Below are 15,206 nucleotides of genomic sequence, written 5' to 3' on the forward strand. Positions count from 1 at the left end.
TCTTTTTGCCTTGCTTTGATCCCAGTTAAAATACCACTTGTTTCCATAATTGTATTGTGACTATCTTGGTTGTCTTAATCGGTGGTTTTCCTGTTATAAATTCCTGATAACTTTTTCTTCTTCTGAGTAATCTTATTGATCCACAAGGATGACTCATCTGCAAGTGTATGTCCTCCAAGAGCAAACACTAAACACATCCCTGTAAGCTTCAATGCTAATACTGTATATGTATTTTACAATAAGTGTCTGGGTGGTATTTAATACTGTACTTTCAAATTCTGAGTTCCACATGCTCACCTTGTTTCAACTCTGTTGAGATTAGGTTTCTCCCACCTCTGCATTATAAAGAGAGCATTGGAACCTGCTGTATTTGCAGGTTGAAAATAAGAGTAGTATTGGAGACATATTTTGTGTTCTTGGATGTTTGCTTCACTGAGACGTGATTCAGGCAGCCACATAAAGGTTCCTGGCCATTTGGATTGGGTAATGGGAACATGGGGCCCTAATGTGGGGTTAAAACATCAGTGGCTTAAAGCCCAAGTGCATAGAGGCAGCTCCACATTATCATGTGTTTTATGTGCATTTATATTAGGGGTGTGCATCTCCAACGTTCAAGAGACTGCGGTCTACTCCCACTATAAAGAAACTGGCAGTAATCTACCACAGTTGTTGAGCTTGGGGGGGGGGGTTCAGGTTTCCCGCAATCGACTGTGATTGACCAAGGACCCCCCCCCCAAAAAAAGATTGACCTGTAGATCGTGATCAAACTGTTGGACATCCTAGAAATATAAGATTCAGTTCAGACCCTAATTTGGCACTTCAGAAAACAGTCCAAAGCACTTGGGAGGTTGCCCAGTTCAACTTGAGGTCTAAGTCCTGAGCCACTTTGGCAAAGCAAACAAACAAACAAGGCTTTGTCTCCCCTCCTCACACACTGCAATTTACTATTGGGACATCTTGATAAAACTATAACTTTTCTCCCTTTTGGTAGAAGTAGATGGAAGTTGCAGGTATACTAGTCCCTCAGGAACAGATTAAACCTGCCAAATAAGTCCAGGGCTATTGCAATGGATACCTTGGAAGTTGTTATTTTTAAAAAATGAAATGTCAATAACTTCCCGCTCCCAGCAGAATTGCATAAAATTTCTAGGCATAGTAGCCCTTCCTTGTAAGATGAAGCTGTCAAATTTCAGAAGTATAGTTGCATTGTTTTTTTGACAAGGGCAGTATTTACTGTTTTGTGGTTGATGATTCTTTCCTGATCTAGTGTTTTGTGGGCAATTGGCCCCTCTCCCAGCAATGCTGTTTAATATACCTCTGCTCCACTCCACCTTAGTCTTTCCCTTATACAAAGGCAAGCATCACTAACTTCACTTTTATCAGACACTTGTCTGTAGTCGGGAAAAGGGTCATATTGCTATGTGACGTTGACATTTTTAAGCAGAAACCAAGCCAATACCTATGTAACCTTCCCAATTCCTAAGCATGGCTGAGGAAGTGGGCCACAGGATCACATGCTCCTCTCCTCCGGCCTCTTCCCTTTCTGACATAAATTCACCTCACCTTCTCCCTTGCCACTGAAAACTTTGGATATCAGTTCCCGCCTTAGCCATGCCTAATACTTACCAGGATTTGAAATTAACCAATATAAAAAGATGGGGATCATTTCATCAGCACCAGCCCCTTTCTGTTAGCCTGCACATGGCGTTGTTTGTTTCAGTTGACAACCCACACAGCCTGGTTGCACATATGGATTAGTTTTACAACAGTCTGTATTTTGGAGGACGCATCATCGCAGGGCAAAAAAACAACAGAAACAGAAGCACATTCCATCTCTGCTTCGGCCCACTGCCACTTCTCTTTCATCTTGACAATTCGGTGATTAGGTCCTGATTGATTGCATGTCTATGCAAACAGTGTTAGTAGATCAGTTTTCATTATTTGGAACACTTGGTTAAAGATGCCATATCTTCAAGAGATAATTGCTGATGAATTGCGTTAATCTAACGACAGTGGCTGCAATCCAGAACATCCCATTAGGCCATTTGTCAGCACTTCTGCACATGTGGTAAATGGGCACATTCTCTCCTCCCCCCCCCCCGTTGAAACTCTTCACGCTGTGTCAAAGGCTGTTCCTGAAGTTCATCCAAGTTTTGCAAGCAGTTTATTGAATGATGCGGAGGCTGGAAAGTTATCAAACATGCTTTAAAATGTCTGGATGTTTTTGTTTAATCAGCTGGCCGCTAAAGGTTGATGGAAGGCATACCTCGGGAGGAGGGAGTTCCAACTCCCTGGGGTGTCTCTACTGAAAAAGCCATCTCCTTTGTCATAAGAAACATCACCTGTGATAGAGGTGGTGCTTCAAAAAGGTCATTGGTAAATGATATTTGTATGTGGCAGGCTGATCTGGGAGGAGATGTTCCTTCAACTAATATGCTAGCTGGGACTGATGGTACTTGTGGTCCAAATCTCGGGAAGGTCCCAGGTTGGCGAAAGCTGATTTAAATTCTAGTTTGTGTACAAATTAGAATCTGAAATCCTGATTTGATACCGGTTTGTTCTTGCTAGCTAGAGTTCAAATATACCACAGTTCTCAGAGTTTAGATATAGTGGAGAAATACTGTGTGTTTCAGAAGAAGAAGTGGAAGCTTCCGATTTTTTATTCTCAACTACAAAAGAAGAGGAAAGAGGAGGATTACCAGAGCTCATTCACCTAATGAGAGACCATGGGTTGTACACAGCACCCCTGATCCACCCTATGGCTACAATCCAATGGTCTTCAATCAGGCTAGCCCACCCTGAGAAAACCCAAGGACCACCCAGCCCTCCACAGATACAGTTCCAAATTAATTTGGGGGGGGGGGCTAATGTTTAATTAAGGTTTTTTTTAAAAAAAAACCAAGTAAACATACAGCCGGCAGTAGGGCAGAGACATGTCTCCTCCCCATCATGGGGGTGGGGGTCAATTCTGCAGGGTGTTCCATTACAAGAGGCTTCATTCCCACCCCCTTCGCATGCAAGCATTTCCCTTCATAGATGTGAACAAGAAGCCTATGGTGAAGCTTTAGAAGGATTTGGTATTTTTAAGCACCTTTAAAATATGCCTGAGTTTGGCTATAAATTTGCACCCGAAAGATAATGCTGCTCCTTATTTTGACAGTTGAGGTGAAGTCTCATGCACAGAGGATGTAAAATATTTCTCAACATTCATTCATAAAAGAATTGTGAAAACATCTGCGTATTTATGTCTGCCACATAAACAAAAGAAAATATATAGTGCTATTAAGATCAACTGTAGTCCTTTCTCTCTTCTAACAGGCATATCACTACCCTTGAGGCATCATATATCTTCCCTTAATGAAGTGACAAAAATATTTACCTTCAGGACAAATTATAGGGATAACAAGCACCCTTCCCTTGTGTTAAAAAGTTGGGGAACCTCAGGCCTTAAAAGTGTGATGATGCCTCTTCCTTGCCTGCATGGAGGATGAAGTGTGTGTTTGTGTGCTTGAAATATAACCTACTACTCACATCCGTTGCTCTGCCCACTTTTCTCTCTGGCCCCAACCACCACTGAAGTGCATTCTCCAGAATGTTGTTCACAAGGGAATGCAGCTCTTGGACTGAAACAGGTTCTCCACCCCTAGCCTAAATTTCTCTGGAAGCCATGAAGCTACTAAAAATTAATTTCTGATATTACAAATGCAGAAAGCAGTCAAACTGATTATCATAATGCCCACGAGATTAGTTTCTGTATTGATTACAGAGGCCGCAGCAAGTGCTTCTCAGTATACATGATTGTCTCAGTAATTTCTCTGCCTTCTTTCCCCCCCTTCTTTTTTGAACCTATCAGGCGAATGATAAAGATACGGGCAACTACAGTGCTATGCAGTACAGACTCATCATCCCTCCAATCAAGGATGGCAAGGAAGGTTTTGTGATCGAACCTTATACGGGGCTGATCAAAACTGCTATGCTCTTCAAAAACATGCGGCGGTCGTATTTCAAGTTTCAGGTCATTGCTACGGACAACTATGGAAAGGGGCTGAGCAATAAATCAGATGTACTTGTAAGTATGCATTTGGGGGCTTATTTTTGCTGCAAAGTTTATTATAGGCCACATTGTGCTACAGGCATCCACCCTCCTTGTAGTTTTTTTGTTCTGATTGCATATGATGGAGATGCAATAGCTGGTGTTGTCATGCCTTTCTAAGTAGCCCATCAGTGGGTCTTTAAATCTCCTGTTCCTGTTGCCTGCCTGGGGCTGAAGGGGATTGGCTTTCACAAATCTGCTTATCAGGTTGCCAAAGACTAGTGCCCTAGTGAACCTTGTGTACAACACCCACCAGCGTATTAGTTCCCTGTCCTAAGTTTGTTTGCGAATTGCAGAGGATTGCATTCAGCTTTGAAAACACTTGAACTGAGGCCTTCCTCTCCCTGTTTCCCCAATTCTCTGTAAAGCATTGAGAAGTCTTGGGCAGTATAGCAGGGTCTCTGCCCTCAAGCGCAGAGGAAATGTGTGCCCAGTCACTTCTCCTTTCAACTTTCAAAGACAACTCGCCAACATTACCCACAAGGGCTTAGAGGAGAAGCAAGAATCATAGAGTGTGGAGGTCACTGCTTTGCGGTAGTTTCATTGTGCATCCAGCCATGGCAAAAGGGAGCAACTGAGTCATGCAAAGATGTCATTTCACTCATCTTCATTCCACTTGCTGGCAAGCTGCATGCAGCTTTGAGATTTTGAAGCTGATATTTCACTGTCTGAGACGTTGTGTCCAAGGATGAAGTTGGTGGCACAAAGTACTATGTTGGTCAGACTCAAATTGCAGCACTCAGAGGAAGCACTCAAGAAGGAAGGGGAGCCCCTGCTACTTAGTTCAGAACTATTTTGCATCAAATAATCTCATATCACTTGGGCTTTCTGGCAGGCAGAAGCTCCTCTTGTTTTCTCCAAAGCTTCCACTTCTGCCAAAGAACATGAGATAACCAACTTCCTCCCACACCAAGCTTTCTGCATCCCTTTTGCTATTCAAGAGTAGGAAAAGGTGTAGTGGCTGTTGGGAAACACTGTGGCCAACCCCTCTCCCCCAACACAGCGCCGCCCAGGATGATTCATCACTCTTGTGTCCAGTCACGCTGATGTGACCCATATCCAAGAACATGAGTACACAACACTAGCAGAGTCCAAACAGAAGCTGAGCCTTGAGGTGTGGCATCTAAGCCTAATTTATTATGTACAAAATCAAACATAACAGAACAAAGAAAACATGGCTCCTCTCTCTCTTTCTTCCACGGAGAGAAAGGGGCGGGGAACAAAAGCAATAAAGAACGGAACAGTGTATCTGAACTTCCATTCCCCATGACATCCAACACTGTGGAATGTAAACACAGACGCGTATCAACAACAATCACACATCTGCAGAACGGAGGAATGAAATTCCCAACAGTGGCAACCATAAATAATCAAACCTTGTGGACCCCTGTTCATTTATTATTTGCTTTAAAGAACAAATTGAAAGAGAAGGCATGATCATCCAGTGTTAAGAAATGTCTTTAGGATTTATTCTTCAATACAGTAGATGATACTACTTCTATTTACCAAAGCCACTACTATGGTATGGAGAGGTACCTGGCCACTGAATGGAAATGTTGTTTTCTTAAATCTATAAAGACTTAGATAATTCTGTCTGTTAAAAACAAACAAACACAAAGAGTTGTCCTTTTTAAAACACTACATATTGAGAATGACTAATACACCAACACTTAACTGCTTCAGAGTTTCATTTACTGGATTACACTGAAGTTTGCAGTTGAGTTTAATAGCATCCAGATTTGCACATGTATCTGCATATAATTTTCTAGTACCTCTGCTTATCATTTACAGTATCACCTTTTTCTCAAACTCTTGTGCCAGGTATGTGGTATTTATGGAGTTGTTTCAATGTGCAGATGGGGAAGCAACTGATTTTCAAGCAGAAGGGCCATACTGAGTGGTAAAACTCATGATTAGAATGCAGAAGATTCCCGGTTTGATCCCCAGCATCTCCAAGTAGGGCTGTAAAGACATATGCCTGAAATCCTGAAGAGCAACTGTCTGTGTTGAATCATAGAGCTTGAAGAGGCCTTGTAAGCCAATCGGCAGCTCAGTGTAGGGAATCCAGAGCTAGAACATTCTCAACAGTTCTTCTCCCAAGCTCTGAATGGGGATTCCAACCCCAACACTTTGAAGGTTAGAATCCTCCCCACATTCAGAAACACTGCAGGTTCCTTATCCAAGGTGGAATTTCTACTGAATTCAGCTGAAGTCAATTGCCCCTGCATCCCCATCACAGCTGAGCCACTGACTCTCTTTTGAATTTTGAATTTATCTTTTGATTTATCACTGAATGAACATTTGTTGGTAGTACTGTAGGTCCTTTATGATTTGTCTTCTGTGCCATTAATACTGTTTACCCTTAACTACCCTGGCTAGTTTGCGAACACTAGAGAAGAGAATTCTCTCATATTTCTTTTCTCGGTTGAGCAACTTGATTGCCTCCCTTTCACATACAGGCCAGCGGAGAAAAACAAGGCTCTGTGTGAGAGAGGAAGAGAGAAGTTTCCTGTGCTAGTCCATTTGAAAAATCATTCAAGCTGTTTTCCTTCCCTCCTGTCATCTTTGAAACCGACGCTGTACCACTTTTGATAAGGAAAGAAAAAACTACACACAGCTTGATCGCTCTTTCAGTGTACATGTGGCTAAACTCTCACTATGCTTGCTTTGTCTCACATATAGGGGACAAAATATGAGCTGAAATTTCCTATCACTGTTAACAGGTTGCCTTTGCTGTTCTGAGAAATAGAGCTCGAGGGGAGACAGTTACTAGTTTTGTCTCCAAAAAGAAAGAAAAAATCATTATCTTTGATACCTTTGTGCATCAGAACCTGTATGCACTACCCAGTTAGCTTCTCAGGTGTTTTGGGGGGGATTAATTTCCATATACAGTGGTACCTTGTGTTACGTACTTAATCCTTTCCAGAAACCACTTGTAACTTGCACTTTCTGTAATGGCGCCTCCCGCTGCTGCCACGCCGCCGGAGCATGACTTCCGCTCGCATCCCGGGGGAAAGGCTGCAACAAGGGGCATCTACTTCTGGGTTAGCAGAGCACGTAACCCACAGCATTCATAAGGGGGACGGTACCTAACATGAGGTACCACTGTAAGTGGTCACAGTGTTGCAAATAGGATGGCCATGTGCCCTTCTTTATAAATGACAGACCACGTTTTATTGAAAGAGACCTTGTCTAGTCAACAGTCTTTCCCACTGTGGTGAGAGGTGTACTGCATTTCTATTCACATTATGGTAACTAAATTTGCAGCTATATGCATTAATTAGCATATGTATTTTCCTCCCAATTCTGTTTCTTCTGAGCTTTTTCTTTAGTGATGCACTTCCTCTCAATGTTTCTGCATCCCTGCTCCACATCAATGGTGCTTACAGGTGCGGGTGGAGAATCTCACCTTGCTCCTGTTCTCATTCTGAGATAATGATAATGTATGTTTTGCAAGCTCAAGTGTTTCTTTCTTTTCTTTTTCCAGGTCTCTGTAGTCAACCAGTTGGACATGCAAGTCATTGTCTCCAATGTTCCTCCTACTCTTGTGGAACAAAGCAAGGATCAGCTTATAGGGTAATGAAATGTCTTCATTGTCTAAACATCTTATAGAGTCAAACCCTGGAAAGTACCAGTGGTTAAAAAGTTACTGTTCAATCTTTCCTGAAACATCAGTGCAATAGGCAATATAAAGATTAGAAAGAAGGGAGAAACCGAGGGAGAAGAGCTAAGGCACAACATTTTGAGTTTCACTTTTGCTATTTTTGGAAAGCACTTCCATTTTGGTGTGTTCTTCAATGCCTCACTGACATTTCATTTGTTTTGGTCCGTCCATTTCAGCTTGCCGGGTAGAACAATCTCTCCTCTCCCCCCCACCACCACCACTGAGCCAATTTGGAACCCCAGGGAGAACACTATGAACTGCCCTGAAACCCCCAGGTATAGGGTGGTAAAAGGTAAAGGGACCCCTGACCATTAGGTCCAGTCGTGACCGACTCTGGGGTTGCCGTGCTCATCTCGCGTTATTGGCCGAGGGAGCCGGCGGGCCAGCATGACAAAGCCACTTCTGGCGAACCAGAGCAGTACATAGAAACGCCGTTTACCTTCCCACTGTAGCATTACCTATTTATCTACTTGCACTTAGACGTGCTTTGGAACTGCTAGGTTGGCAGGAGCTGGGACCGAGCAACGGGAGCTCACTCCGTTGAGGAGATTCAACCTAGGCTCTGTGGTTTAACCCATAGCACCACCCACGTCCCAGGTATAGGGCGGTATATAAATTCAATTAATAAATAATAAATACATAAAACACCGGGGGAGGAGAGAGGGCAGAAAGCCACCCAGCACTAGCAGAAGACCATTCTATTAGCAGGACTCATGTTGAATCTGACCATTGGTACAGATTTTGTTTTTAAATCATTGCCATTTAATGTGGAAACAGGGTGAAATGGACTTATGAATAAGCACGTGCAAAATTGACATGGATGAGAAATAGATTGAGCATGAAGGGAATCAGAAAAGGTAGCAAGTACACCAGGAAATTCCACATATATCCTCACCTTGCTGACCTTGTGTGAAATAAATCCCACAATCCAGTCTTTTCAGTCAATTAATTCCATTTATATAAATGTGGTTATTATCAAAACCTCGTGATAGATATTTTTGGAGGCACTGAAGGCAATGTAAGATTACTTAGAATTTTCTTCTTTAACAAAAAACAACTCCTTGTTAAAAACCACCTTCCTTTTTTATTCCTTCCCTATTATAGTAGCACATCGGAACAAAATGAACCTCAAACAAATTAAAGAAATGTGCTCTTAACTCTTAACCCATAGTTCCCACGTATTAGAATTGATCCTCAGTGATGAATAAAGTGCAGGTTTTTTTTTATTAATGCGCTGATTAAACGAACAACAACTTGTAGCCCTACTTTAAAGTATTAGGATTTTATGATTTATTTTTATGCCAAGAATTATTTTATTCATTCTTCAACAAAGCAACAATAAATTAGACCACAAGGAGGGCAATTACTTCTGGTTAACATCTCTGATGAAATCAAGGAGACTGCTCTTTAGATTATTTACCATAAAAGCATTGGTGATCATTTCCCATTTCAATGCAGATGTGTTGTTCTGGCTGTGAGATGAAGACCACTTAATTTTAGAAAGCATTCTGGCTATTGTTCTGTTACCATAACAGGATGCACACAATAGTCCTTCCCTTCTTCTCCACAATCCATCTTTTAATAGCTTACTATTTTAAAATGTTTATTCATAAAAAAATTGAGTTGTATGACAGTGCCGGATTACCAAAGAGGCAGAGTAGGGACTGGTCTATGGGCCCCATGCTTTCTAGGGGCCCCACGACAACGGATCAAAATAATATTGTGTAATAAAATGGGCTTATTGAAATTGTTGGTAAAATCAAAAAAGTATTATGAGACAGGCCAGTCTTATGCGGAGATATCTGTGCTGCTTATCACGAACTGTGTCACAAGAGAGCACACCTATTTGGGACAGTCACCTAGCACACCAGGCAACCTAGCACAACAGCAACACAGGCATAGTGTTAACGGCTTTAAGTGCTGTGCTTTCAGTACTCAGGAATTACCATGTCCCTCAGCAACGGAAATGCAAAGGTGACAGATTAAATGAAGACTGTGTGTACAACAAATGAATAACAAAAATTCATTCATTGCTCACAAAACTGAAATGCCAGTGGTCTCAGCACAGTGGGCCTAATCCAAGCATACACAAGTGAAGGAGCAAGTTGTTAGCAGATTGACTCATGCTTAATTTACATGTGCACACATATCTTAACATAAGTGTTCACAGAAGCACAATGATGGGGATCTTTCATATGGAGACAGTGGTTTCATCCTAGTGGTTATTGCACCACATCACTGCTGTTTGAGAAATGTCAATACCTGCCTTGCCTGCTTGGAGGAGTTAGCAAGAGTCCATAAAGATCTAATTACATGTGTTTAAATGCTCGTGTACAAAAAATGGCAGATAATTAATAAAATGGCCTTGTGGCTTGAGATGTCACTACAAAATGTGAAAACATCAAGATGTTATTTTAACTAAGAAAAGGGTACATGTTTATGCACACTTGCTCCTAAACTATTCATTTTTATATGTCACCTAAGTGGTTGCAGAACTGTGTTGGAAAGTTAGGAGAAGTATTTTGCTACACATATTGTTTTGAGAAGTGCAAATTAGGTAACCAAAATGAATTCCTCTCCATCCCCACCAAAGGGGTGAATTAGATTTGTAGCTATGTTTGCAGAAGCCTGTAGATATGTTAGCGTCTTCATCTTGGCTAATGTAAATATTACTGGCAACTCAGAAACCCATTTTTGTGTTTGTGCCTGGGCATTCATAAGCAAGAATCATTTTCCCAGTTATGGACTGACCTTCCTCCCCCCCCCCTCCCTCTGCATTACTTCTAAAGGTATGTTTATAACAAAAAATGAAAATACACAATTTCAACATTTGGGAGTGAAAATTAGATATTACGGCTGCCTGTGACTTTTACAATGAGCCACAGTGCTGTATCCTATGACATTTCTTAAGACTTTACAATATCTATTTCGGAATGAAGAATTAATATCTTCAAATCCTTTTCTGACATACGTATGCTCAGCCTTTGATCCTCCACTGGGATTCCTGGATTCTAGACAGCATGGTGAAGATCTCGAAGCAAATCTCAATATACAATGTTAGGGCTTTGTTGGGTCTATTATAATAATCTCTCTGTAAATTTCAGTTTTCAGTGCAGTGGGGGGAGGGAATCAGTATAATGAAACATTAATACTTCCACTGGTCTTTTCATTTGGGAGAATGAATTAATAGCTATAGCTCTGTTGTAGGAAGAGTCTGTACTTTTAACTGTATCGTTAAGATCAGGGTTTGTGAACTCCACATTCACATCCAATGGTAGAGCAGAATTCACTGCATGAATTGAAATGACAATGCAGCACATAGGTTCCAACTTTTTAAGGGGCTGGTGTCCCTTAGGCCTCTCCCCCCCCCCCCGGTAATTTTCTTATGGGGGCCCAGTCCCCTTAATATTTTCCCCCACCTGCCTGCCTTTCCACCTCCCTCTATCCCTCCCTCGGTTTGCTGCCCCTGTTTCTGCCTTGTTTCCAGGAGAAGCAAAGGGATGCAGCAGTTGCCGTGGGCTGCCCATCCCTCTTTCCCCTGCTCACATGCTTGCTCCCTACTTGTGGCTTGGCAAGGAGCAGCCCTGCAGGAACGCATGGCCAGGCAGGTGAGCCAGTGGAGGCGGTGTCCTCCAATGGCAGGGCCCCCTTGGGGGCCACCCCCCCCCAAACTACTGCAGTCCAAGCATTGACAAGCACACCTGGCCAGTGAGCAGCAGCAGGCATTGGAGAGGTAGGAGCATGGTTGGGGGAAGGCAGCTGACCGAGGGAGGGAGGGAGGGAGGGAGGGAGGGAGGGAGGGAGGGAGGCACCACCACCAATCGCCTGTGCTTACTGCACTGAACTGGGTGTGTGTCAACATGACCCCTGGCTGAGAAGTAGTGTAGCACAATGAGGAGGCAGCAGCAGGTGGCAAGACAAGGTAGTGGGGGGCAGGGCAGGGCAAGATGTGCCTGCCCCCCCATCATTTTGTTCAAGAAGGCCAGTGTAGCTGACAGAGCCATTTTTTGCAACCTGTTGCTGCTACTCTGGCATACTGCATGGCCAGCCTCTCCCCACCTGTTAGTTGCAGGAAGAGTTAAAGCTTTTTGTGTTGTTGCTGGCAAATTCCACAAGGAAGAGTAGCAATCAGATGGGGTGTCGAATTAAAGTGGGGAGACGCTGAAGGAAGGAACTCAGTGTGGTGCTGGGGGACCTGTGGTGTGGAGGTAAACGAGAGAGCACTGTGGGGTGTAGAGAGGAAAGGGGGTGGCTAAGAAAATGACCTGCAGGTGAAAGAGAAAAAGAAAAAGAGGTTTAACAGAATACAGGTGTTCAGTGTGGTTTTAAAGAAGGAGGACATAATATGTACTATAGGCAGAAAAAAGTGTTTAATCTATGCAAGTGAGGAGTGAAAAAGGAAGCTTGACAAATGACTGTTGAAAAGAAAGCAACAACTTAAAATGGTAACAGAAATCACCTCCCGTGGACCTCCTGAGGTAATAAAAATCTGAAGATGGCACTCATCGTGATTTCAGTTGTGCACCCCTGCATGCATGAGGAAGAGGATGTTTATGCAGGGTGGAAAGAGGAACATAATACCTGCCTCCCCAGGGAGAGGGAGCCCCCTGAGGTTTGGTTAAGTACAAACGAGAAGGGATGGAGAAAAAAGCAAGCTGAGGGGAGAGAAATGTAGTGGGTGCCTTGCCTCTGAAAGCTTCTCTGCTAGCTGCAGAAAGAAGAGCTGCTGATACAAAAACAGAAGCAAAGGCAGCATGCAGAGCTGATCTCCTGGAAAGCATTGCTGTATAATTGTAATGCAAAAATGGAGGAAACGATAAGTACAACTTTATTCATTTTCCTACAGACGAATGCGGGGCAGGGGGTGGGCATTGAAAATCCATTACATTCCAAACGTTAGGTAAAGAAAAATAACAATAGCTGAGTGCCTGGTTTAGGTAACACAGAGAGTTAATTGGCTTTGCACTATATTCTCCAAAAGTGGATTGGAAAATTGGGTAGAAGACAACAAATCCTTTCTTGTTTTTCAAGCCAGTGTGGCACCTATGAGCAAACATGAACTCATAGAAGTGGCCTTTTAGAAGTAGGTGGGATGCTTTTAATGTATTTCCTTTTTCCTCTTGTTTTTAATATATTTATGTGGGGTTTATTGTATTTTTGTTTGGTTGCCCTGGGCAAGATAAAATGATGATGATGATGATGATGATGATGATGATGATGATGATGATGATGATAAAAAATGGCTTCCCCTGTCATTCTCTCTTTTGGAGAAAGAGTCACAGCTGGATAGGGAAGGGTTAACTAGTATGTCTCCAGCTGTGGCCCCTGCGCGTGCGCACGCACGCACACACACACACACACACTCTTAAAATGTTCCCCTTGAGTGAGTTAGGCTTAAGAAAAGCTTACATTGATTGGGTGGATCTCTGTGGGTATTGGAGAAAACCTCTGTGGGTACTTTTGAAAAAGCCTAATAGTTATAGGGATGTGATCTTTCTGGAAATTGCAGCTGGGGCATTAAAATTAACTCTTGCACTCAGATAGATTATTATTCATTCAATTTATATCCTACCCTTCCTCCCAAAGAACCCCAGGGAAGTACCCCTCCCCCCCTATAAAATAGCGTTGGAAAAACCACCCGCAGGAGTGTGTGCATGTATGTGATTGTGATGCCTTGTGTGCGTATGTGTGTTTTCCACATGTGCATGATTGTGGCACATGTAGCAGTTTGTCTATGGTGCCATGTCCAAGTCAGTTTTTCTCATGTGAGATATGCCCACACACACACACCCAAAAGCTGGTGACTCCTGCTTTAGATGTTTTTGCACTACAACAGAACCAATATTGCCTAAACTTGATGGTCCCTAAAATCATTCCGGTTTTTAAAATTTTGGACAAAAATAAGTGCATAGATGCGCTACTCTATACTGGAAACAGTGCAGTTGTGGTTTCATCATATTTCCCATATATATATATGCCATTTTTGAGATTCTGGGGTCCTTCACGTACCTTATCTCTGATCTTTACAATCCACGTAAACCTCTGCTTCTCTGTGTGTGGCCATCATGGCTATGTTCTGCCTCCATTGTTGGATGTCTCTGAATGGCACTTTCTGGGATTTGTAAGTGGGAGATGGTTGTCCTCAGATCCTACTTTCAGGCATCTTGTTTGCCATTGTGAGAACACTGGACTATGGAGAATGCTGATCCAACAGAGCTCTTCTTATTTGTCATCTTTTTTTCTTCTCATCTCTCATTCTTGTTGAGTTCAGCAGCAACAGCCCACAAGCAAGGCTTTCACACTTAAAAAAAACCCAACAATGCATTAGTCTTCATCAAGATGCTCCTTTTCATTCTATGTTTATAGAAAAAACCATACTGGGAGGATTTTGCATTATTTCTAGAGCCATACAATTATGTGTATTTTTCAAACAAACAAAAATGTACAAAATCATTGCCTTAGTTTTCTTAACACTGGGGTACACAGTTAATATTCACCTTCCATCTCTATCACGTTCAGCAACTCCTAAATTGCAGAACAGAATAGCTGTTTGCTACATTATTACAATGTTTGAAGTTCACGCAGCCATTCCTGTAACTCCTGTAAATCCCCTTTTCATTAGATGCAGCATGTAGCAAATGCCCACAGAGATACTATTCTGAAATGTACATATGCCTTTGTCTATAATGAATATGAAAAGCTCTGCTTTTGTTAGTAGTTTCTTTCCGTCAGGTTAAATTTCAGATGAAACAGGACAGAGGCATACTGTTCATTGGATCAGTTTGAAAACAATTCATTGATCTGTATATTGAAATTTTCAGTAGTGAGGTTTGTACCCAAGATGTTTGTATGGTTAGAATAATCAGTGTCAAGCCCTTTTAAAACATAAAATGAAATTCAAAGAATATTGTGAGGAACAGCAAATATTGATCTGAACTGGATGAGTTTTCTGCCATTCCTAGTATTGTGCTGTTGCAGTCTTGCTTATCGTGTCCTTAGAGTAGTTTATATATTTTGTCACAGTAAACATTTCGGAGTACTAAAAGACACCTCTTTCCAGTGCAGAATGGATGCAGGAACCATGAGAAACCACTGAGAAAGGAAAGATGGGCCAGTTGCAATCTTTAAGAGGACCAAGAGAGATTCCTAGTGTTGCTTAAATTGTGGGCAAGGCTCTTATAGGTTCCTTGGACAAGAGAACCTGGGACTCCCATCTTAAAGTGGTTGTTCTTTGAAGTATCCCCAAATATAGTGGTTGTTCTTTGAAGTATCCCCAAGTAGGGATGTACAAAGGTGCCTCAATCTGTTCATTCACACTTCGATCCAGTGTTTTCTGTTACTGGTTTATTTTACACAAGTCTTCTGTTACATCATTTGCTGATGTGGAAATACATTTATTTATTTATTTTTACTAATATCGTAGCACGCAATAGACGTGCATATATCAGT

General features: G+C 42.2%; 1 protein-coding gene across 4 annotated transcripts in view; it reads left to right on the plus strand.

Moving 5' to 3' along the window:
- Positions 1–15,206, plus strand: part of PCDH15 (protocadherin related 15) — a 620,078-nt gene that overhangs the window by 559,831 nt on the left and 45,041 nt on the right. For all 4 annotated transcript variants that reach the window (XM_035137532.3, XM_035137542.3, XM_035137541.3 and 1 more), the window contains 2 exons: positions 3,854–4,069; positions 7,581–7,669. In XM_035137532.3, the coding sequence (XP_034993423.1) occupies positions 3,854–4,069; positions 7,581–7,669 (305 nt within the window). The remainder of the gene's footprint in view (positions 1–3,853; positions 4,070–7,580; positions 7,670–15,206) is intronic.

The sequence above is a fragment of the Zootoca vivipara genome, chromosome 5, assembly GCF_965207765.1.
Source record: "Zootoca vivipara chromosome 5, rZooViv2.hap1.1, whole genome shotgun sequence".
NCBI classification, from domain to species: Eukaryota; Metazoa; Chordata; class Lepidosauria; order Squamata; family Lacertidae; genus Zootoca; species Zootoca vivipara.